At 41.7% G+C, this 26,297-nt stretch overlaps 1 protein-coding gene across 1 annotated transcript in view; it reads right to left on the reverse strand.

Annotated features, from left to right (window-relative positions):
- Positions 1-4,087: 4,087 nt before the first annotated feature.
- FBXO22 (F-box protein 22) overlaps positions 4,088-26,297 on the reverse strand; it is a gene marked incomplete at its 5' end in the record, with an annotated part of 42,469 nt that continues 20,259 nt past the window's right edge. Inside the window, 4 exons of the mRNA XM_082256189.1 lie at positions 4,088-4,759; positions 10,530-10,695; positions 24,531-24,695; positions 25,293-25,388. Of these exons, the coding sequence (XP_082112315.1) occupies positions 4,348-4,759; positions 10,530-10,695; positions 24,531-24,695; positions 25,293-25,388 (839 nt within the window). The 3' untranslated portion in view covers positions 4,088-4,347. The remainder of the gene's footprint in view (positions 4,760-10,529; positions 10,696-24,530; positions 24,696-25,292; positions 25,389-26,297) is intronic.

Genomic DNA, 26,297 nt, shown 5'->3' on the forward strand with positions numbered 1-26,297 from the left:
CAGCAGATAAACAAAAATAAGAAATCATGGAAATTATACACAAAACATGAATGAGTATGATAAAACTGTATTTCCATAGAACAAAAGTTACAGTTGTTCAGGTTAGTTTGCAGTACAAAGCAAAGTGAAAGAACAGTAGAAACATGACATAGCTAGGGTGATCTGCAAGATGATTTTCCAACTCTGGTCATGGGGACTAGGAGTCAAAGCTTTCCAATAAAAGCATAGACAATGCCAAATTTGGTCACATTTTCCACTCTGTGTAATAAGCCTGACTCTCCAACCGAGCTTACCTGGTCTCTCACTTCTGCTTTGCAAGAGATTATGGAAAGCCAATACAAAGACATTTCAGGAGCTCACACTTGTGGTATCTAAAAATATATTTATTGATTTTGTAAATACATAACTAGATTAAAAGGTGATCAGCTTTAATGTAAATATGTAACTTAGGTCAGTAAAGACACCAAGGACTGGGCTTATAAAAAATATTAAGCCTGGAAATGTGTAAACACAATGGTGTTCACAACAAACTAGAAGGCTGGAGCATACCTAGAATTTTATATTTCCTTCAATTGCTTTCGTTTTTAGTTTGTTAGAATAACTGAGAAGACTGAATATGCCATCCTACAATCATACAGCAAAAGAAATGAGGACTGTCACCATTTTAGTAAAATTAATTTAGAAATCACTGCTATGGTATGCTGACCACATAAATTTTACACCTAAATTATGGAATACAAACAATATTACTCTTGTGTAAAAATGCAGAAACATGACATTTATCGAAGGCAGGTTATTTCCAGCTGATTGTTAATGGTAACATATACTCTCACTCCCTCTGGTGTATTTAGAAGGGCCAAGTGTTCTGGGAGTTGTGAACTACTGCTGCTTTATACAAGATTTTATATTGGGGGAGAACCAAAATGTTTATTTTTAACCTCTGCAAACCTATGGTTGATGGCAGAAAAGTAAAATAAATTCTAAGCGCATTTTACACAAGTGGTTTATGACAGAATAATGTATTTAGCTTTTGTAAAACAAAACGTGAATCTAAACACTGCTTGCTCTAACATACCAACCTTGACAAATTACTTTATAAGCAATTCCGTATGTCAGAGAATAAAAAATGTAGGTACATGTTAGGGTAATGCTATTATTTTAAGCAGTCCATAGATGTCTCAATTTTCTGGTGAAAAGGAAACAAAATTGTTCGATTCCCCCATCAACACTGACTGTGTTGATGGGGGAAATGCCTCCCGCAGCGCATTTGTGTTCTGCCGGTAAGGGGGCGCCGGGAGACGTCACGGCCGGCAAACCACAATTACTGCTAGCGGCTATAAACAGGCAGGAATCTAATGTAAAAAATCCGAAGTCAATTGGGTACAATCAGCCTGCCCATACATGGAACGAATCGCAGCCGGTCCCAGGCCAATTTTTGATCCATGTATGGCTGGCTTTAAGGTGAACCTGTTAGGATATACCTATGGGAGCGATCACTTTGTTTGGTTCTGTGTTGGTCATCCCAGTCCTGGCATTGCAACCTAGTGAGTCATTAGAGGTAATACTAAAGACAAATAGGTTGTTCACTTTGCAATGGAATTTTTAAGTTGCAAAGTAGGGTTTCCTTACCTTAATAATTGTAGTCAAAATTCAATTTGTAAAGAATACACAATTTTGTGCAAGGAAAAAAAAAAAAAAAAAACAGTATTTTTGCTTGCATGATGATTGGATGTATAAAATCAGACGCAAGAAAAACAAAAAGAGTAAAAGTGGAGCAGCCACTAATAGCAACCAATTACAATAAAACCTTGGATTGCGAGCATAATTCGTTCCGGAAACATCCTTTTAATCCAAAGCACTCTAATTTTCCCATAAGAAATAATGGAAACGCAGATATTCGTTCCAAAACCATTTATTCATAAGTCCTTTAGTTTATAGTCCATTTAAAAAGATTCTAGCAATATGATGATAGGTAGTGTAACCATAAAATGTCCATCCACAAATGGCAGCAAAATCCAGCAGGAGCTACAGTTTAACCACTTGCCGACCAGTCACTGGGACTGTACTGCGGCAAAGTGGCTCGATTCCGTCCAGCGACGTAGACCTACGTCGCTGGACTCCTCCCCTTCTGGTCGGCGCTCGCGTGCCACTGGAGGCTCGCTCCCACTGTTTTCAGTCACAGCGGGAGTCGGGCCAGGGGAGGAGCGGCGGTGATCACGGCCGCTCTTCCCCCGATCGTCGGGGAATCGAGTCTGGAGATCCGCCCGCTTGTGTAAACAAAGCGGGCGGATCGCCTAAGTGACAAACAGTGACAGATTGCAGGGTTCAGCATAGCTGAACATGCGATCTGTCCCTGTGTCACTCTGTCACCTCCCCCCACACACGTTAGTAAGCACCAGGCATACATTACCCCTCCCTCTCCAATAAAATTAACCCCTTCCCTGCCAGTGTCATTTTTACAGTAACAGTGCATATTTATAGCACTGATTACTATAGAAATGTCACTGGTACCCCCAAAAGTGTCAAAATGTCAGTCAAGGGTCCGATCTGTCCGCCGCAATGTCGCAGTCCCGCCAAAAAAAAAAAAAAAACGCAGATCGCCGCCATTACTCGTTAAAAAAAAAAAAAAAAAAACAACACCAAAAATGACAGAAATCTTTCCCTTAGTTAGTAAACGCAATAACTTTTGCGCAAACCAATCAAAATACGCTTATTGTGATTTTTTTTACCAAACATATGTAGCAGAAAACAAATTGGCCAAAAATTTAAAAAAAATTTTGATTTTTAAATTTTTTTGGGGGGGAATTTCATATAAAAAAAAAATGTGAAAAATATTGTTATTTTTTCAAAATTTACGCTCTTTTTTTTTTAAAAAAAATTGCACAGGTGATCAAATACCACCAAAAGAAAGCTCTGTTTGTGGGAAAGAAAGGACGTAAATTTTGTTTGGGTACGGTGTCGCACGACCGCGCAATTGTCAGTTAAATTCGCACAGTGCCGAATCGCAAAAAGTGGCCTGGACGTAAGACAGCAAAATCCTCCGGTGGTAAAGTGGTTAAAGAGAAGAGAGGCGCCTCTAAGTGTAGCAACATGGTTACATTTAACCACTTAAGCCCCGGAAGGTTTTACCCCCTTAATGACCAGGCCATTTTTTGCGATTTGGCACTGCATTACTTTAACGGAAAATTGCGCGGTCGTGCAATGCTGTACCCAAATACAATTGTTCCTTTTTTCTCCACAAATATAGCTTTCTGTTGGTGGTATTTGATCACCTCTGCCGTTTTTAGATTTTGCGCTATAAACAAAAAAAGAGCGTCAATTTTGAAAAAAAAAAAAAAAAGCCATATTTTTTACTTTCTGCTATAAAACATTCCCAATACAAAAATATTTTTAGAAATAGTTTTTTTTTTATCAGTTTAGGCCAATTTGTATTCCACTACATATTTTTGGTTAAAAAAAAAAATCCCAAAAATCGTATTTTAATTGGTTTGCGCAAAAGTTATAGTGTTTAAAAAACTAGGGTATAGATTTTTGGACCTTTTATTTATTTTTTTTACAGTAATGGCAGCGATCTTTAGCAGGACTGCGACAAATGTAAATGTAACTATTTTGCTACACTTTGAGGCACTCCTCTTCTCTTTTATACTCAGTTGTGACATGATTCTACTTGCATATAAAGACATCGCTTGTTTATCATGTCAACATTTCTAAAAAAAAATTCTGCTCGTCTTGCACAACGCTCTTAAACCAAGTTACTCTCATTCCAAGGTTTTACTGTACATTTAATGATTTATCCAATGGGAAATGCTACAAGCTATTTAATTTGACTCTAAAAGTTACTGTGCTACATTCTCTGCAGAAGAAAACTGGAGGATCAACTTAATCCCAAAACATTGGGAAGCGTATTCTAAATCATCGGTTTTGAATGTCTCACAAAAAAGATGGCTTATTTTTTTGGATTTGGGTGCTCTTTACCTTATTTCCCTCTCTCTCCAATCATTACTTATACCGATATATATATATATATATATATATATATATATATATACTTATTAGCGTAGCAATTTAGCTATCTAATATACTGTACATATAGTCAAAAACACACTGAGAAATAGGATGACAGCTTAATTCTATTAAAGCAATAAAGGCATCACATTTATTAAAGCCACTGAAGGAAGATTTTTTAGACCCGACAAAGGAACAATTTCTTAATTTGAGGCAGTAGCCCATGAAGTGACTGGCAAACATTAGCCCACATTGCTGGCAGTAATGTAGAGAACCCTGTTGTATAAGTTTGGTAACAGAATTTCAAAATCCATCTGCTACTTCTGTTGGGAACAGTGGACACTATTTTGATGATCCAAAGTGAATCAGTGTCATCACTGTTGTGTATCCATGTAAAAGATTGTCCTTTTCACCGTTACATTCTCTCAGTGTAAAACTTCCGCTCACTACCCGGTCACAGCCAATCTCGCCATTGCCGAAGAAACCAAGCAAAGGCACATTGGGAAAGTGCTTCCGAAAAGAGTCTGCTTCAACATTTTTCTTCTTGTAGAGCTGCTCTCCTCGGCCAACACATGCAAACATAAACCCCACACTGTTCTCTGTGGGTATATTGGCTGCTTTCAGGCGCTGCATGGCAGAGTCTACAGTCTTTTCATCATAGACATCTTGGTCCAGTAGAACTGTGGCTCCTTGGATTTGCTGTCCACTCAGTGCCAGGCCAACAACACCAATACAGTCTGATCCCTGAGTATTTCTAAAATGTAGAGTTGACAATTTTTCCAGTTTAGTTATATTTAAGTAAACATTAATTTTTAAGTTAATTTGCTTACTATACATCTTACAAGAAAATAAGTCTGGAAGCATGAAACCAAAATAAAGGGAGAATTGGATGCGAAAATCTATTAAAATGAACGTAGCCCAGAATTTCATATTCATGATATGTGCCTGCTGTACCTTGTATGAAAATGTTGCCTATTCTCTTTGTATTGCTTCCTTTGTGTTAAATACCCGGTGTTCCTTCCAGCCCCTCTTCTTTCCAAAACAAACTGACCACACTAAGCAGAACACACTGTAATCAGTTCTCTAGCTATGCTGGAAACTCAGTGAGGTTGATTAACTAAAACTGAAAAAGTGCATACTCGGATACAGCTATCAATGACAGCCAATCAGCTTCTAACTTCAGCTTTTTTCAGTTAAGTTTAGACAAAATAAAAGTACCTGGAAGCGGATTGGTTTCTATGCAGAGCTGTACCAGATTTTGCACTCTCCAAATTTAGTAAATCAACCCCCAATGATCTGACTTTTATTGTCAACACTGGGCGTGCTACACATGTTTAAAAATGCCACCAGAATACTCAAGATGTGTGTAACTTGCCCTGTCCTCCTGCCATGCTGCTGCTCTCCCTATTGCAGTTGTCAAAAACTATCATCTGACAGTGTTTATAAACTTTGTTCAGTAAAAAGGGGATACAAATGTAACATTTTTTTTCCTCTGAAATAAATGTTATTATTTTTTATCATATTAAAAAAAAGAACCATTACACATTTTTTTTGTATGTACTTCTTTATTCATCTGATAATTAATGATGGAGTTTTTAAAAAAATAATAAAACATTTTAAATCAAATCTGATCAACATTAGTTTACTCTAACTCCCACTGCCCTTTCTCCTTTTAGTTATTATTATTTTCCTGTGGATTCATTTTAATGTTTTCATTTTTTTCTAACCATAAAGATTGAAACCTTTTCCCCTAATTTTTATTTCTTTTGTCCATTTGTTTAGTGTGTCATTAAAACTCCCTCAGAAAATTGAAAAAGAAAAAAAAAAGCCTCTATTTTATTTGCAATAACTTTGCATTGCTCTGTACCAGAGTCAAAATTCTAGTGTAATTTTAAATAGGACAAACAATAGAATAACATTTATACTTTTTATCTCTTCAGGCAAGCCTATTCCGCTTCTACCCAACAACTGGGATTTAATTTTTTTCTTCACATTCCTCACAGTTATTACCTTTTGTAATCTCCTTGTCTTGAATTGTATATAACTGCATTGTCTCCCTTTATTTAGTAAAGCACTGCGCAAAAGGTTAGCATAATTCTAAATAATAATACTAGAAAAAGGTAGCTAATGACAAAATAATGAATAAGAGATTGGTAAAATTAGTTCATATATTAGTGTAGAGATTGCTCTTGAATGGCACCCCTTGGATACTACTCTGCGCATCAGAAATTACACCTGAACATAAAAGAGATTCAGATCAATGGCGATCAACGGTCAACATTTTTCTGCTATGCTGAAAAAAGTATAGAATGACATCCCTGCAATTGGGGTAAGGCAAAAAAACAAAAACAAAAAAACCCCCAGTTATTACCTCACTTTTCAGGATGCCTGCGTGACAGAGAGGCTCCTCCCATCTAGCACATGAAATGCATGATCCACATTATTTAAAGCATGCACCACATCATACCCACAGTCCTACTAAATCACCAAAGGCAAGGTAAATATATAAAAAAGGTATTCATCCTATAATATTCTTACGTTTTAAAAGACGCCCAAGGGCGGGAAGTAGTGCTGTCCTAGAAGATTCCTGGAAAGTGAGTTATCAGGTATCAACTCTGTTTTCCCAAGTCATCTTCCAGGACAGCTATGAGAGAGAGGACCAAAAACTACCTGATTAGGATGGGACCACAGCTTGCAACAACTTCCTTCTGAAGGCCTGTTCTTGAATGGAGAGCAGGTCCAAGTGGTAATGCTTAACCACTTCCATACCGGGCAATTTCTGGCCTACATGTAAAAATCGTAATTTTTTTGCTAGAAAATTACTTGGAACCCCCAAACATTATATATATTTTTTTAGCAGAGACCCTAGGGAATAAAATGGCGGTCATTGCAACTTTTTATGTCACACGGTATTTGCGCAGAAATTTTTCAAATGTGTTTTTTTAAAAAAAAAAAACAAAACACTAAAGTTAGCCCAATTTTTTTATATAATGTGAAAGATGATGTTACGCCGCGTAAATAGATACCTAACATGTCACGCTTTAAAATTGCGCACACTCGTGGAATGACGCCAAACTTCGGTACGCTCTATAGGCGACGTTTAAAAGTTACCAGTTTAGAGAGTTACAGTGGAGGTTTTGGGCTAGAATTGTTTCTCTTGCTTCAACGTTCACGGCTATACCGGTAGAAGCACTGGAGGGGGGGGGCGTTAAAAACCTCTCCTTTTTAGAGGGTCTTCTGCCAGACGTAGTTCCAGAAAATTAGAAAGGACTGCTATGTGAACTCCAATTGTTGGGGGCCAGGCTAAAATCTGCCCTCTCTTGTAGAAAGTTCAAAACCGTTGAACAGGATCGGACATCCTACCGTTCTCTTTACGCCAACTGCAGAACCGCTTCCACCCTTTGTTGAATATAATATTAGTGGAAGATTTCCTGCTCCTGAGGATGGTTTCTATCACTTTCTGAGGTAGCCCTTTACGCTTGAGTTGCTCACCCTCAGAAGCCATGCCATCAGTGGAAACTAGTCCACTGCCGGGTTTGTCACTCTGCCTTGATGGATGAGGTCTGGGGTGTAAGGCATGTCTAAGGGTCTGCTACACTCATTTTGAGCAGCCAACTGAACCATGCCCTCCTGGGCCAGTAGGGAGCGATTAGAATAACATTTGCCGCCACCGAGTAATTGATCTTCCTGATTACCTTCCGAATTAGAGAGAACGGAGAGAATGCGTAAACAATGTCTTCTCCCCAGGACTGAGAGGCATTCAAACCCAGACAGAGAGTCTCTCTGTAGGGAATAGAACCTTTCCAGCTTTCCGTTTCCCCCTGGTAGCAAACAGGTCTACTGGAATTCCCCATTTTTGAAAGATTGGTTTAAAAACCGTCTGATTCAGGGCCCGTTCTGTCTGAATGATCTTCCTCCTGCTCAGACAGTCTGCCAAGCTGTTCATTTCTCCTTTCATATGCACCGCTGATAGTGAATGTTAGGTTCCCTTCTGCCCATGCCAAAAAGTCAGCTACGATCTCCATTAGGCTTGTTTATTTATGTAACAAACTGTAGTTATATTGTCTGGGAAAACTTGTATGTACTTTCCTTTTAATGAGGCACGGAACATGACCAGGGCTTCTAGAACTGCCCTCAGTTCTCTTGCATTGGACGAGTACATGGTCAATTGGAGAGGCCATGCTTCTTGAGCCCATTGACACTGCATGTGGGCTCCCCACCGCCTTGAGCTTGCATCTGTGGAAATGCAACTGGGTTTGGCTGAGACCAGACACAGCCCTTTGACAGATTTTCTAAATTAAGCCACCACCTGACTGACTGCTTTACTGGAACCAACTTTGTTAGGGAGTCTGTCTGGCCGTTCCAAACAGCATAAGGCTTTATAGGGGTTGCATGTGAAACTGGGCCCAAAGGACTCCTGGGATGGCTGCAGGCATCAGGCTAAATACTCTCATTTTAGATATTTTATTGATAATTGAGAATTCAGGCAAAGTTCAGGAATTGCTAAAGTCAGAATCTGAACCTTCTCTTCTGTGATCTTTGATGATTCGTTTAAATAGCCTAAGAATGGCTGGGATGGCTGGAGGTGGGATTTTTCCAAGTTTATCAACCATCCCAGGTTCAGAAGATGGTTGATCGTTAGGTTTAGATTCTGTTTCACTTCCTGCAAAAAGCAGGTGGTCATCGAGGTAAGGAACAATTTGTACAACTGCAGCTCTCAAACCCTGTAAGGCCTCTGCCAGAACCGTGGTGAAGATTCGGGGTGCCGAAGCTAAGCCGAAAGGGAGCCCATTGCATTGGGAAAACAACTTCTTCCCTGGACCCTTCACCGTGAATCTGAAGAACCTTTTGAACTCTTGGGGGTTTGGAAAGTGGAGGTAGGAATCTCTCAAGTCCAGAGAGACCATGAATGTCCCTGGTGTTAGAAGTTCCTTTGCAGTGGAGAGATTCCATCTTTAACTTCTTGTATCTCACAAATTAGTTGAATTGATTTTCCTGAAGGTTTTTTTTTCTCAAAAATATGTGAGAGAAGAATCCACTGTTTGCTTGACTCAGGGGCTTAAGCTTATCACTCTCTGCTCTCTGATGCAACATGTCTTGTAGAACAGTGGTCATTGCTGAAGATTTTGTCTCGTCTTTTGGAAAGGTTGTGACAAAGAGTCTGTGGGTCTGCCGACAAAGTCTATCCTGTACCCTGAGGCAATAAGATCCAGGATACAATTGTTGTTGGTAATGGCTTGCCACTGTGCGAGGAAGGACCCCAGTCTTCATCCCACTAGACAGGCCTGAGTCACTGAGATTTTTCTTTGGACTGGTTGGGATTGAAGAGAAAACCGCTTTCCTCACGCGCCCTTTGCTGTACTGCCATCCATTCTTCTGACTTTATTTGCTAGAATCTTTATTCAGTGGACGCCTGAAAGGACAAAAATTATTTTTAGTTAGCCATTTCTTTGGAATAGGGAACCCCTTCTTTTTGTCTGCAGTTCTGCCTAGGACTGACTCCAACTTCTTCCATAACAGAAGCGCTCCTGAAAATGGAAGAGCGCACAACTTAGATTTTGAGGCGGTCATGTCCCTGTTCCATGACTTTAGCCAAACTGCCATTCTGGATTCATTAAGTAGAGCCGTAGATCTGGCTGTAAATTTTACAGACTCTGTGAAGGCGCCCACAATATACAGTATGCCACTGCATTATTCTGAGAAGGAAAAGCGTCCAATTTTTTTTTCTCTGGGGGTCTCTCTTCCAGAAGTAAGCAAAGTTGCATCAATCAGAGGTATTAATCATTAATTAAGCACAAGATGTATGTGTGAAACGCGTCTACGAGACTTCATGCTGGTGTCTTTGGTGTCATCACTTGCAACTTTTTGGAAATAAAGGTATTTGAAACCTATTGGAATCCCTGGATGTGCGGCTATTTCTTTTCCTACAAGTTTCCCACGGAGGCGGGCCGGGGCCAGCACTCTATGGGATATCCTATCTCCTGGCAATCACCACACACTATACACCTGGAGCAGTGTCTTTCCTTTCTTCAGTATCCTGGCTCTCCGAAACACATTCCCACCATGGAAAACAGCAGGAGCCGCCCCCCCCCCCCCCCCCAAATCTCCCCCTTCTACTGACAGAACCCCTATCACCCTTGTAGGTGTTCTGTGGACTAAGCTCCTAAAAATGTGGAGGAAGTCCCCAGAGCTATTTACTCTTTAGACGGCATTAAATAGAACCCTCTACTGCCAGCATTCTCAGGATGCTGCAGCCGGGCGGTCCCTGAAACCTAGCCCGAAGGCCTTGCAGGAAAAAACTAACAGCATGTTCAGTGCTCCTGCCTGGCCAGAGGAAACACAAGTACCGAGGATGTGTTATGGTGCATGCTTTAAATAATGTGGATCATGTGTTTCCTGTGCTAAGTGGGAGGAGCCTCCCTCTCCTGTAGCCGTCCTGGAAGATGACATAAGAAATTATACTATTACCTGCAAAAAAAAAAAAAAGTTAACTTACAAATGAAAATTCAACAAGGTGTACTTACGTCTGTGAGGAAAATGAGGAAAGGTACTCAACCTGGCCCCCAGCAATGATAATACTTTTCTCATTTAGTGGGTTTAAGACTTGATGTAAGAAGCGAGTTGCTCCAGGTTTCCATGTGTTGTATCCAAAGATCAGAGCCACACGCAGGTCTGGATTATTTTTAAGACCTGTAAACCACAATTAAAAAACTCATGAGCTCAGTAATAAATTATAGTGCTGCAAGCAGCCTAAACCATTTTACTGCCACATCCGTACATGGTATGGACCCGACAGTGGGCAGTTTTACATACACTCACAAAAACTGCAGCAGCTGCGCTTGGAGTGTGTATATCCGACAAGCCAACTGCCACAAAAAAAAAAAAAAAAAACATAACATAACATAAGATAGATTTTTGTCCCCTATGTGATGGAAGTTACACCCAAGCACATAATTCCACTCCCCCCCCCCCCCTTAAAAAAAACAACTTTTGAGGACCCCCACATACAAGCAGATATGGATGTAAATGCACACGTCGGGGGGGGCACCTACGCAAGAAAACGTCAATTGTGCTACACGTTATATATCATTGCACTTGCCAGGCTGAGAGCAGTAATTCTAGCACCAGAGCTCCTGGGTAACTCCAAACTGATGTAGGGGCTTTAAAGCGTAGTCTATGGAAAATACAGGGGTACTGAAGTTTGTTGCCATTTTAGGGGCACACGCAATTTTAAGATTTGACATATTGGGTATCTAGTTAAGCTCATTGGTTATATTTTAATTAAAATTGGGTAATTTAATGTGTTTGTGTGTCCTAAACAAACATTTTGTGTATTTTTTACTGAAAATTTTGCATTTCCTAAACCGTTGCCCTAAAATCTTGTAACATAAAAAAATTGGAACTACCACTATTTTATTTTCTATTTTTTCTTATATTCAGAAAATATATAATTAAATGGTAATCCCCTGCGCTCAAATATAAAGGAAATTACAATAACTAAAAATGCTGCTACTTAAAATTTAAAACTCAAAATAAAATAAAATTGTGAAACCAATCATGTGGACATGACAAATACACAATTAGTGAACAAGGGAGGATTGTCCTATAAATAATATTTATTTTCGTACATCACAGGACAAAGAGCCATAAATCATAAAGTATGTGTTATATAGCCACCAATCAGAATTGATGACCCCCTATATAACCCCTCCCACACAGGAAGTACCTCCATTTTTTCACCAGTGTGTCTAAAAGGTGATAGTCACAGTGGAAAATATCTAAACATTTTTCTTTGTTTATTCTTCATAAGAAGACAGAAGATTATGCTATTTACCCTGATCAAAGATCATTGAATCTAAGAGGTTAAGCGATTAGATCCATCCTAAACAGTCAATGGACTAAAAAGATGGTACCTGAGCCTCGTGAAGCAGATACAAAGTTTTGCCTGTAATGCTGTCCTTTTTAGACGTTGGACCCTGGGATCTGTTTTCTACAGATCCAAGGCCAGGCCACTTTTATATAGGGGACCCAGTCCTTGAAGGTCACCAAGACAAAGCTCGCCGTGATGGGTGAAGATTGGATTCCGGTTTCAAAACAGAATCCTGCGGCAGGACTGGCGAGTCCATTTTAAAATATTTACTTATTCAGCAAACCTTAAAAAGGTAAAAATTGCTGGCATAATTGCAAATTGGAAATATTTTATGCACTGTTCCTTTCAAAAGATAACAGAGACCATGTGCCATATGTATCCGTCCACTAGACTATGGATGTTATGCTTACAAGTTACACTTTGTTGAGGCTGTTATGGGATTGTTGTAAAGCTTGATTTAAATCATAATTTCTTTGTCTATGGTTTCACATTGTGTTGTACCCTGAGCTGATCACCTCAATAGTATCAGCTGTGACAAACAAGATTCAGCCTAAGCTGATCTCTCCCCATTTGTTTGTTGTGTTTGCCCAGGCGCATAAGTGTCCGCATGTTCGTCTCTGCCTTAATCGTGTGTCTATGGCATAGGCCTATTCGCGCGCAGGAAATCTTCACCTTTAAGTACAGGTGTACGCCGCATGGAGGGCATGTTCCAACGCAATTAGCGTGCACGTGGATGCCACGTGCCACGACACACATGCATAAATGGGTGCGTTTTGCAAGGAACTGTCTCCAACACACAAGCCTCTGTCACAGGCTGAAAGGGACACGGAGCAGCGGCAGCTGGGTTGCGTGAGTCACTGTGGGTATATTTTACTGGCATCATACAACAAAAGGAATGACCGCACTTCCGATAAGTTTCAAAAAGGAGTGTCTTTATTCCACATCAATCGAATTGGCAAATACAGATACACACTGTGAGTGCAGGACAATCGGTGGACGCGTTTCACGACTGGATGTGTCGCTTATTCATCACCAAGTTCACTCTGGATGTGCATCGGCCATATATACACCCCATACATACAGCTGGCAACAATTGGAGTCATCAAACTAGTTGTTCCTCCCCTTGGTCAGCTGTTGGGAATCTATAGCTAGATTGCACAGACAGAGTGATCCCAACAAATCCAAACTTCAAAACACTTGTGCAAAAAAACATTTTACATATATAGATGTCAATCAAAATGAATATCCGTAGTGGTAGGTGCTCAAGTAAAGAAAAATAGAAAAACATCAATAATAAAAACATATTCAGTGTATGTGATACGTTTATCATATATATAAAAAGAGAATATATGTGTATATGAAGTATAAATGAAAAGAATATGTATTAAAGACCTTGTGAATAACCATAAAATAATAGTAAATTAAAAAAGGTATAAAGTGATAATAATATATTAGTGTAAAAAATAATAATGATGATAATGTGACGTGTCACAAGAAAGTTCTTGATGTCTAAAGAAGCCGTTTAACCGGCCAAGAAAAAATCTTCACCTTTAAGTACAGGTGTACGCCGCATGGAGGGCATGTTCCAACGCAATTAGCGTGCACGTGGATGCCACGTGCCACGACACACATGCATAAATGGGTGCGTTTTGCAAGGAACTGTCTCCAACACACAAGCCTCTGTCACAGGCTGAAAGGGACACGGAGCAGCGGCAGCTGGGTTGCGTGAGTCACTGTGGGTATATTTTACTGGCACAAACAGGTCCTGTATCTGGGGATAATCAGTGCTGTGTGCATTAGGCTGTATAAGCTTGGCACTAGCCTTAAGAACACTTTAAGATAGTACCTCAAGTTGTCTTGCTTTAAAGCAATGTCTGCCGAAAAAAAGGCAGGGGGAGCTGGGGGGCACAGTTGGAAAAAGCACCGTGATGCCACAGTCAGGCCTTGAAGGTCCTAGCCGTGTTTCCACTGTGTCTACTCCTCCTGAAGAGCCAGAGGCATTTTGCCAATCTGAGCCATTATGGTTGTCAGGCATAGTAGCTACTCCTAGTACTTCTGCCGCAACCTATGCCACTAAGGACGATTTGGCTGTGGCATTGGCCAGCCTTGAGGGTAGGATTGCTGGTATCATTGCAGCATTTCAAGGGAAGAAACGTGATAGATCTCCCTCACCTGAGCCACCCCCTGAGTTCAGGATTGGGCAGAGGATGTGGAAGTAGCTGATGGTAACCCTATGGAAGGTCAAGCTGAGGTTTCCACTTCTGGGGAGTCAGGGTCAGAGGAGTCTCTTACCTCTCAGACCCAGAGATTGTTTAATCAGGCTCTTACTGAAATTTCCTCCCGTAAAGTAAGCTGAAGTCTCTTTTTCCTCTCTACGCTCATTGCGCCCCACTCATAGTCCTCAGATGTTTCCCATACATCCGCTCTTGGAGCAAGAAATGTATAAAGTTTGGGACCATCCTGATGGGATTTTCCTCCCAAAAGATTTTCATTGTTTTATCCTATGGAGAAAAAGTTTACTAAGAGATGGAATATACCCTCTGTGGATGCTTCTATTTCTGCGGTTAACGAGGAGTTTAACCTGTCCTGTGGATAATGCCCAGGTTTTTAAAGATCCAGCAAATAAGTTGGAATCCTTATTGAAAGCCTCCTTTGTGGTTGCAGGTTCTGCGATACAACCAGCAGTAGCAGCCCTAGGAGTTTGTCAGTCTTTGAAAGACCGTATGAAGCGAGTGGCCAAAACAGTTCCTTCTCAAGGAGAGTCTGTGGAAGATCTGTCAGATCTACCTCGCACTTTGTTTTGCAGTGAATGCTCTTATGGACTCCATAAGGCAAATGTCACGATTTGCTCTGATATCCGTGCATATGCGCAGAATCCTTTGGTTAAAAAATTGGTCTTCGGAATTACCATGTAAAAAATTACTGGCCCGGCTTCTCTTTTCAGGGGGAACGCCTTTTTGGTGATGATCTGAATAAGTATATCCAAAAGATCTCGGGGGAGGGGGGAAGAGTACGTTGCTTCCCGTAAAAAGGAAGAGCAAGCGTCCTTCTTGCAAAATCCCTAGCACTCATAATACCAGTGCTTCTACTTCCAGACAGTGGCGACGGCCTCAACCATCTGGATCCGGAACTAAGCCTTCAGGGCAGGGTCAGAAAAAGCCCTGGACCTAGAAATCAGCCAAGTCTTCTACTAAGCCCTCTCTGTGAAGAGGCGCCCCCACTCACATTGGTGGGGAGAAGGCTGCAGTAGTTCTCAAAGGTTTGGGTGGAATCGATCCAAGACACCTGGGTTATATCCACCATTTCACAGGGGTACAAACTGGAATTTCGGGTGTTCCTGTATCCCCGGTTTAGGTCAAGTTTACCGACAGATCCCCTAAAAAGAAGGTCTCCCTTTTTGGCATTGGACAAGCTGAAGGCTCAAAAAGTGATATTAGAGGCTCTGGAGGACAAAAAGTTCAAGGGTTTTTAATCAAACCTGTTCGTAGTCCCCAAACCAAACGGGGATGTGAGACCTATTCGATCTCAAATCTTTAAACCAGTTTCTAAACGTTGTACTTTCTGGATGGAGACTATTTGTTCAGTCGTAGCCTCCCTGCAGGGAGAGGAATTTCTTGCATCCATAGACATCAAGGATGCATAGCTTCACGTGCCTATATTCCAGGCTCATCAAAAGGTTCCTACGCTTTGCAATAGAGAACCATTATTTTCAGTTTGTGGCCCTGCCCTTTGGGTTAGCCACACCTCCCAAGAGTTTTCACAAAGATCCTAGCTCCAGTATTGGCTGTTCTAAGGTCCCGAGGGATCTATAACAGTGTAGCACCCTACAGGTAGATGCAAGGTAAATGCATAGTGGGTTTTGTCTGCCTAACAGCAGGGCCATGATTTTTTTGGTCAGGGTGTCATGGCTTTCAGGTGTGTCTGCTGAGGGGGGAGTCACCCCACTGGCTCTGTGAGAGGTTTCTCAAAGGGCAGTGGAGGAAACCCAATCAGGGACACATTCAGGCTTGTAACTACCCCAGAAGGCAGATTCTGCCACAGAGGATCCTGGGTGTGGGTATACGTTTGAGGGAAGTGCATACCTTACCATCTTTGGCGGGAAGCAGAGCACCGGGAGGGAGAGTACGGCTGTCTCTCCTCCTGTCAGAGGAAACGGATGTCTCTGGGTGCTGCCCGAGAATCCAGAGGGTGCTGAGTTGAGCTGAAGGGGATCCGGTGTGCTGAGAACCAGCGGAGAGAGAGAGAGGGGTCCAGTTCCAGGAAAGTCTACAAAGGTTGTGAGTACTGTGGATTGCCCCTGGGGGTCTAACTAGTGTCAGAGGGGACCACTCCGGAGAAGGTTCAAGGATCCAAGAGTCAGCTAGCGGGGGTGCCCGGTCGGAGGACCCTGAAGTGTTAGAGGGGGTACCTAGGTACCTAGGTTGAGGTGTGAAAGTGTTAAAGGGGGTGCCTGCAGTTTGGGCCCTGAAGAGGCAGTGTACAGTGTGGAGTTTACAGGTTGAGAGTTGCAGCAGCACAGGAATTTACAAAGCTACCTCAAGCTAGTACAGGGCTGGAGGGAGCTGTTCAGTGACTTTTGAGCAAAGCAATGTCAGAAGTCAAGTATTCTACAGTCCTGGATCTTCTGAATTAAAGTCAAGGTTCCAGCACAGTTTTCAGTGATACAGTATATTCAAGCGTCAGGAAGCGTTGGCTAGCGTCGGCTGGCGTCAAGACATCGCGCTCAGGCATTGTTCTAGAAGAGTCCCAAAATTGTACCTAGTTGAGCCAAAGGAGTATCCCACTCATTCCCTTATCCTATCCCCTAAATACAATAAAACAAATAAATTAAAGATAACGGACTGGTCCTTTTTTGTTCACAGCTCAAAAGGGCTGAGAGTGTTACCGGTAACAATGGCAGGCTCAAGGCCTAGAAAACCTGCTACAATAGGATATCTGGACGATCTATTACTAAAAGATTGATCGGCTTCGGCTCTAAGGAAAAAATGTCCATCAGACAGTACAGTTCTTAGAAGGTCTGGGTTGGATACTGAACTTGGTAAAGTCAGCATTACAGCCGGTCCAGCATCTGGAATAGCTAGGTCTTCTTGTGGACATAGCACAGGCAAAGATATTCTTGCCAGCAAGAAAGGTCACATACCTGAAGGATCAGGTTCGGTCCGTAGTAAGGCTGAGATATCCTTCTATACGACTTTGCATGAGGTTATTGGGGAAGATGGTGGCCACATTCGAGGCTATTCCCTATGCCCAATTCCATGCCAGACCCTTACAGAACAACATTCTGTCTGCCTGGACCAGAAAGCTTCAGTCTCTGGACCGATCCATGTCTCTGGTACCAAGAGTACGTCGGAGTCTAAATTGGTGGTTGTTGACCAGAAATCTGGAGAAAGGGAAATTCTTTCTTTCAGTGACTTGGAAATTAGTCACTACAGATTAAATAAAAGTCCCAAATAGGTGATCCATCTTGTTGCTATATATAAACAAATCCAAATGTGATGAAAAAGAATCCCAACACCAAGTGAACAGTAAAAGTGGGCTCTCACCGGATCCAGTGGGTCTGAATTGCCATATAGCAAACAGACCTGTTTAAGCTTTACAAGATGATCCTGATTCCTCCTACGATCATTACCATGGAAGTAGTTTTCAGCTCATATGGTGGTAGGCAGAGGGATGGAAGTCTCTCAGGACCAGATGACATGAAAACCTGTGTCTGATTCCTGTAGGACAGTCAGTGGATCTGTCATGTTACACAGTTCCTCAATTAAGTCTCCCCATCAACATTTTGGAAATCCGAGCAGTCAGTTGGGCTTTGAAATTCTGGACATCCAGGCTTCGGAGTCACCCTGTCAGGGTACAATCCGACAATGCCATCGCTGTGGTTTAGATCAACCATCAAGGAGGCACAAAGAGTCGGTCAGCCCAGAAAGAGGTGGACTTCATCCTGTCTTGGATAGAGAAGTTTGTGCCATGCCTGACAGCAGTTTTTATTCTGGGAATAGAGAACTGGCAGGCAGACTTTTTGAGTAGTCAACAGATGTTTCCGGGAGAATGGTCCTTACACCCCGAGATTTTTCAATCAATCTGCCTATGCTGGGGGGTACCAGACATAGATCTGTTGGCATCCAGGTTCAACAACAAGTTGAAGAAATGTATGTCCAGGACCAGGGATCCACTCGCAGTCAGAGTGGATTCTTTGGTGACTCCTGGGGGAGGAGTATTCCCTGATATATGCCTTTCCTCCGATGCAGCCGATACCGCGTCTGTTGCGCAGAATCCAGCTAGAAGGGAAACCAGTGATTCTGGTAGCTCCGGCATGGCCGAGAAGGGTTTGGTTTGCACAAATCCAGAGATTGGCAGTGACGAGGCCTTGGGCCCTTCCACTGCGTCTGGACCTACTCTCTCAAGGTCCGATATTCCACCCTGCTGTATAGTCTATAAATTGGACGGCTTGGCTATTGTAGCCTTAATCTTGAAGGAGCAGGGTGTATCTGGATCTGTAGTTCATAACTGATAAACACTAGAAAACCTGTCTCTATAAACATTTATTACAGGGTCTGGAAATCCTACATTGCCCGGTGTAAAGCCAGGAAATGGCATCCCCGCAATTATATCATTGGGCGGCAAATTCTAGCTTTCCTTTAAGCAGGAGTAGATATGAGCACAGGGCATATTTCAGCCTTATCGGTTTTCTTCCAGGAACCAATCACTTCCCATTCGTTGGTGCAGACCTTCGTCCGGGGAATGTTACATTTGCTTCCACCTGTGAAGTAACCATTATGTCCTTAGGACTTAAATTTGGTGTTGCCAGTTTTGCAAAAACGGCCTTTTGAGCCTCTGGGTCAAGTTTCCTTGGTTCTTTTGACCAGAAAAGTGTTTTTTTTGTTTTATTGCGATAACTTCAGCTAGAAGGGTATCGGAACTAGCAGCTCTTTCTTAAAGAGCCATTCTTGATATTTCATCAAGATAGGGTGATTTTACATCCACACCCAGGTTTTTTGCCCAAGGTGGTGTCCACCTTTCATTTGAATCAGGACATTATACTACCTTCCTTTTTTCCAGATCCTCACTCAGAGGAGGAAAAGTTATTGCATTCTCTTGATGTAATGCGTGCACTTAAGTTTTACTTACAGGAAACAGCTCGGATTCGTAAGATCGAGAGCTTGTTTGTGCTGCCAGAAGGCCCCAGAAAGGGGTTGGCAGCATCTAAATCTAGGATTTCTTTTTGGATTCACCAGGTTATTACCCAGGCGTATGATTTAGTAGGGAAAGTTCCACCTTTTCCTGTAAAGGCACATTCTACCACAGGCCTCTTGGGCACATCGCCATCAAGCCTCTATGGCTCAGATTTGCAAGACCGCGACCTGGTCGTCGATGCATGCGTTCACTCGTTTCTATCAAGTGGATGTTGGGACCCAGGAGGAATCTGCATTTGGCTGCGGTGTTCGGCAGGCAGCGGTGCAATACATTTTTTGGGGTCAGATGGTGGTATTTTTTGGTATCCCTGTCCCCTCAGATGCATTGCTTTGGGACATCCCATACGTTATGATTTATGGCTCTGTGTCCTGTGATGTACGAAAAGAAAAAGGGATTTTTTAATACAGACTTACCTGTAAAATCCATTTCTTGAAGTACATCACGGGACACAGAGGTCCCTCCCCTCTTTTATGGGGTCTTTATTGGTTGCTACAAAACTGAGGTACTTCCGGTGTGGGAGGGGTTATATAGGGAGGCATTAATTCTGATTGGTTGCCAATGTCCTTCACCTAAAGGTGGCTATATAACCCATATGTTATGAGTTATGGCTCGGTGTCCCGTGATGTACTTCAAAACATGGATTTTACAGTTAAGTCTGTATTAAAAAATAAATTTATCTAGTGTTAGATAGGTGTAAAGTCCAAAAAAGTTAAAAAAATCCAGAAAATAGTGAATCCAGTGACACCTCGATGAATAGAATCACTGCAAACTCCACCACCATTTTGTGTACCCACTCCCATCAGATGGTAACTCACCAGAAAAAAATGCCTCCCATTCTCATGGTAAGGCAAATGCGCTTAAGTTGAATAGGTTAATACCAGATACTTTAATCAGCCTGTCTGCTCCTCTACCTCTCTTGTAATACGGAGTCAGGTGATGTCAGCACTGCTTCCTGGGAAGGTCAATACACTGGGGGCTCATTCACACCATCTCCAGTGAGCTGCACTCATCTTTAGGCTGTGAGTGGCGATTAGTTCTCCAACGGACCATTTCTTGCATCACATTCAGACCTGAATTGGAGATCTGCTGACATGTGATCTTGGGTGGGACTGCAGCTTCTGGTCACAGGACATTTTGCTCTGTTCAGCTTTTCTTTCCTCCTGTGTGCAGAGGGTCCACTACAAGCGGACGATCCTGCCCAGGTGATAAAGGGGCACCGATGAGTGTCCTGGGGGCCCTGCTGTGTATGGGGGCCCCTGGAGAACTTGTGGGAGAAGTGTGAGTGGTGGCCATTTCCGACATGGGCTCTGAAGGCCAAGCACTGTAAGCCGAACCTTCAGAGCGCATGCGCCAATGATATCATCGGCATATCTTCTAAACTGTCCTTTTTCTATGCTTGCCTGTAGGTACAAGTGGTGTAACAGAGTTTACAACCACCTTAATCAGCTGCTGGAGCAGATGAGAGGGAGCACCGACAACAATTGTGCAATGGAAGCTAGCAGAGGACGTCATTGCTCTGTGAATCCAGCACTGCTGTCAAGGACTCCCTGAAACAGAGGGAATCGCAGCTTCTGGATAACTACACAAAAAACGTTTTTTTTTTTTTTTTAAAAATTGTAAATACACAGATTTCGCTTACAAAAATGGAATGCAACACAGGTAAGAGGAGTGGGGAGGGCAACAATTTTGGCCCTTACATTCACTTTAACCCACACTGCAAAGGATATATAGAGATAGATAGATGGATGGATGGATGGATGGATAGATATACATACATACACACACACACAGTATCTCACAAAAGTGAGTACACCCCTGACATTTTTGTAAATATTTTATTACAGCTTTTCATGTGACAATACTGAAGAAATTACGCTTTGTTACAATGTAAAGTAGTGAGTGTACAGCTTGTATAAGTATAAATTTGCTGTCCCCTCACAAAAACTCAACACACAGCAATTTATGGCTAAACCGCTGGCAACAAGAGTGAGTACACCCCTAAGTTAAAATGTCCAAACTTGGCCCAAAGTGTCAATATTCTGTGTGGCCACCTTTATTTTCCACCACTGCCTTAATCCTCTTGGGCATGGAGTTCACCAGGGATTCACAGGTTTCCACTAGAGCCCTCTTCCACTGCGGACGACATCACAGAGCTGGTGGACGTTAGAGACCTTGAGCTCCTCCACCTTCCGTTTGACGATGCCCCACAGACGCTCAATTGGGTTTAGTTCTGGAGATGTGCTTGGCCAGTCCATCACCTTTACCCTCAGCTTCTTTAGCAAGGCAGTGGTCGTCTTGGAGGCGTGTTTGAGGTCGTTATGTTGGAATACTGCCCTGCGGCCCAGTCTCCGAAGGGAGAGGGATCATGCTCGGCTTCAGTATGTCACAGTACATGTTGACATTCATGGTTTCCTCAATGAACTGTAGCTCGACATTTCCATCACCCTGCTTGATTGTAAACAGGACACATTTGTCTTTGTACTCCTTTCCTGGTTGCCGCCCAACACGCTGGACACCATCTGGGGCAAATACGTTTATCTTGGTCCCATCAGACCACAGGACATGGTTCCAGTAATCCATGTCCTTAGGCTGCATGTCTTCAGCAAACTGTTTGCGGGCTTTCTGGTGCACCATCTTTAGAAGAGGCTTCCCACTTGGGGGACGACAGCCATGCAAACCAATTTGGTGCGGTGTATGGTCTGAACACTGACAGGCTGACCCCCACCCCTTCAACCTCTGCAGCAATGCTTTCAGCACTCATATGTCTATTTCCAAAGACAACCTCTGGATATGACGCTGAGCACGTGCACTCAACTTCTTTGGTCGACCATGGCGAGAGGCCTGTTCTGAGTGGAACCTGTCCTGTTAGTTAAACAGCTGTATGGTCTTGGCCACCGTGCTACAGCTCAGTTTCAGGGTCCTGGCAATCTTCTTATAGCCTAGACCAGTGATGGCGAACCTTGGCACCCCAGATGTTTTGGAACTACATTTCCCATTAAACTCAACTACATTGCAGAGTGCATGAGCATCATGGGAAATGTAGTTCCAAAACATCTGGGATGCCAAGGTTCGCCATCACTGGCCTAGACCATTTTTATGTAAAGCAACAATTCGTTTTGGCAGATCCTCCGAGAGTTCTTTGCCATGAGGTGTCATGTTGAACTTCCAGTGACCAGTATGAGAGTGAAAGCGATAACATCAAATTTAACACACCTGCTCCCCATTCACACCTGAGACCTTGAAACACTAACGAGTCACATGACACCGGGGAGGGAAAATGTCTAATTGGGCCCAATTTAGACATTTTCACATAGGGGTGTACTCACTTTTGTTGCCAGCGGTGTAGACATTAATGGCTGTGTGTTGAGTTATTTTGAGGGGACAGCAAATTTACACTGTTATGCAAGCTGTACTCACTACTTTACATTGTAGGAAAGTGTAATTTCTTTAGGGTTGTCACATGAAAAGATATAATAAAATATGTAGAAAAATGTGAGGGATGTACTCACTTTTATGAGTGTGTGTGTGTGTGTATATATATATATATATATATATATATATATATATATATATATATATATATATATATATACACACATACATACATACATACATACATATACACACACACACACACACACATATACACATACACACACACGCGCGCACAGCTCAAAAAAAATTAAAGAAACACTTTTTAATCAAAGTATAGCAAAGTCAATTAAATTCCTGGGTTATTGATCTAGTCAGTTAAGTAGCAGAGGAGGTTGTTAATCAGTTTCAGATGCTTTGGTGTTAATGAAATTAACAACAGGTGCACTAGATGGGCAACAATGAGACAACCCCAAAAACAGAAATGGTTTTACAGGTGGAGGCCACTGAAATTTGTTTTCCCTGCTTATTTTGTCCTGACTGTTTTTCATTTGGCTAGGGTCAGTGTCACTACTGGCAGCATGAGGCGATACCTGGACCCTATAGAGGTTGCACAGGCAGTCGAACTCCTCCAGGTTGGCTAACCAATACATGCCATTGGCAGAAGGTTTGCTGCGTCTCCCAGCACAGTCTCAAAAGCATGAAGGAGATTCTAGGAGACAGGCAGTTACTCAAGGAGAGCTGGAAGGGGCCCTAGGAGGTCTTTAACCCATCAGCAGGACTGATATCTGTTCCTTTGTGCACAGAGGAACAGGATGAGCACTGCTAGAGCCCTACAAAATGACCTCCAGCAGGCCACTGGTGTGACCAAACAATCAGAAACAGACTTCATGAGGGTGGTCTGAGGGCCGACTTCCTTCAGTGGGCCCTGTGCTCACTGCCCTGCACAGTGGAGCTCGATTGGCATTTGCCATTGAACGTCAGAACTGGCGCCCTGTGCTTTTCACAGATGAGAGCAGGTTCACCCTAAGCACATGTGAAAGACGTGGTATTTTTTGATTGTCATGGACACTACCATAGTGGGATTCTTGCGGGATCTAACTAAATCGGTAGCTGGTATACTTTTTATTGGAATAAACCGCTTTATAAACAATATTATACTATTTGGAGCCTTTTATCTTTTCTCCAAATCCAACATCATGAGCTGCCCCATGGAATGGTAAAGAGGAAAACCACCATCGGCACAGGAGGACCTTAAAGGGGACTTGCCAACAAGTGAGATTGGTCTCAATACTGTAAGGTATATGAGGCCCACTATATTCGCTAAGTCACCCAATTTATACATTTCTGCACGGGAAGAAGGCACCCAGTACCTGCACTTTATTAGTCACTCATTGAATTTTTGTGAGCACTGCACAGTTCCCAGGAAAAGGAACAAACACTGAACATTGGTCTTATGATTTTTGTGATTTTTCACTTTTGGAGATGGACTTTTATTGATACATTTATGAATTGATTAATTTTGATAAATTGATTGGCACAATATTTTGCACATTTGCACTTATATTTGTAAGAATATTGCATATAATTTTATACTGTTTTAGCAAGTGCTGTAGATAGTCCTAATATTAGGACTATTTTTTCTTGACCTCACAAATGCACTTCTGGTAGAATGGTCAAACATTTCCATAGACACACTCCTAAACCTTGTGGACAGCCTTCCCAGAAGAGTTGAAGCGATTATAGCTGCAAAGGGTGGGCCAAATCAATATTGAACCCTACGGACTAAGACTTGGATGCCACTAAAGTTCATGTGCTTGTAAAGGCAGGCATCCCAATGCTTTTGGTAATTATATATATATATATATATATATACACACACACACACACACACACACACACACACACACACACACACACGCAAAAAGACAGCAATAAGTTTTATATATATATATATATATATATATATATATATATACACACACACACACACACACACACACACACATATACACACACACGCAAAAAGATCGCAATAAGTTTATCAAAGACCCTTATTTGTACATTGCACTAAACAAGATCAGCTTACCAGCCTCTTCAAGTTTGCTCTCATCAAACACTTTACACCTGGAGTCTTTAAAGAACTGAAATTTTTGGATTTTAACTCCAGTGATTTTGGGGAACAGAAGTGCAAAGCCAGACTCTCCATCTTCCATCTCCACTGGCTTATTACTTGTGGATCCTATGGGAGTAACTGATAAAAAAAAAAAAAAAAGTAAGAACCTAAAACTGTAGTGACTTCACATCATATATTTTATCATCTAAATTAGGACCATACATTTATCAATACTCTGATCCAATCTAGCAATTCTCAGCTTTGTGAAAGGATTACAATTGATTTTGTTTACTTTTTTGTACACAGAAATAAATTAGCAGATTGATTTAACATTTGTGTTGCATCAAGTACGGTAATGGAATCCGCTATCGGAGTGATAAAAACAATGGGATCAAAATGACTAGTTGCATGAAAAAAAACGAATGTGTGTAATGCTAGCATGTGCAACCAGTTGACGACATGTCTCCAGGATGCCTTGTATAACTCAGTAGTTGACCAGTACATGTCTGGGATGCACAAAATGATAAAGCAAATAACTGTGCTATGCCACTCACAACTTAAAGTGTAAAATGGATCATCTCCTAAATGTAGTAAAGTCCATTTAGGAAATCGGAACATTAACAGAAAAGCTGTGCTTCGTGATGTATTAAGCAACCTGGTTCACACTATTTAATTTCAGTTATTGAATGACTACAATAAAAGGAGGAGATACAACCTGCTCTGAGTTTATATTACCTACAATTCCTGGTGTAGCAAGTCCAACAACTTGACATTCACTAGGTAGAAGCTTCTCCAAGGCGGTTGCCATTTCTGAACCATGTTTCTTTTTTGCTGGGTAAAGAGAAAAAGCCAACTTTAACAGACGTGGGCAGATGTGCAGAATGAATGGGTAATACAAATCAGAGGACAAACAAACCAAATGGTGCAGAATAAGGATGTTACCAAAATTCTGTCCCAGACCATTTTTATTGTGTGCACAGCCATCTACCCGAAAAACAAAATCTGTGTGTTTAACTACATTTTGTGAATATGTAGTATATGTACCAATTAGAACTTTGTCTTTCCGTATAAAAACACCAAAAGACCAGCAGTGTTTTGTTTAACCGTAGATTTTAACTACCTACAAGCCAGATAGCTTGAAGCACAAATGAAAGTGACCTGACTAATCTCATAACTAGTCTTTTTAAACTGTGCTGTTGTATGCTTGTGTTATATTTGTCATTCTGATCACGTAGCTCACTGTTCATGTCTTTTTTCTCTGTCTTTAGCCCCATTGTGGAGAATTTCCCTTACTTCCGGTCCCTTTAATGCCTGTACAAGTAAAGGGGGCAGCAGTGGTCACTGAGTTCAAACAGGCATATACAGCAAATACATAGAAGTCTAATCATTCTCCACTCCATTTTCTTTTACAAATGGCTTTTATGGTCTTTAGAACATACACAAGAGAGATGGTGGGATGACAATTACAAAATATACAGTATGCATGCATATATGGGAATTGCAAACATAACACAATCATAGTTTTGTACAACAAAGAGAATAAGTAAATCCAGAAATTCACGTCACAGAAAAAATAAAACTTTACTTCTGATTGAAGTGTTGATTTTAAGGTTTGCCAGAAAATTTCAGGCCAAGGAAATTGCAATTCCACAGTGGGGAAAAAAAAAAAACAAATAAAAAAGCTGGAAACTCAATATTGCCACAACAAGGCCTTGTCCCCACTCTATTTTCATCTGTGCC

This window comes from Pelophylax lessonae (assembly GCF_965119305.1).
Source record: "Pelophylax lessonae genome assembly, chromosome: 4".
Lineage (NCBI taxonomy): Eukaryota > Metazoa > Chordata > Amphibia > Anura > Ranidae > Pelophylax > Pelophylax lessonae.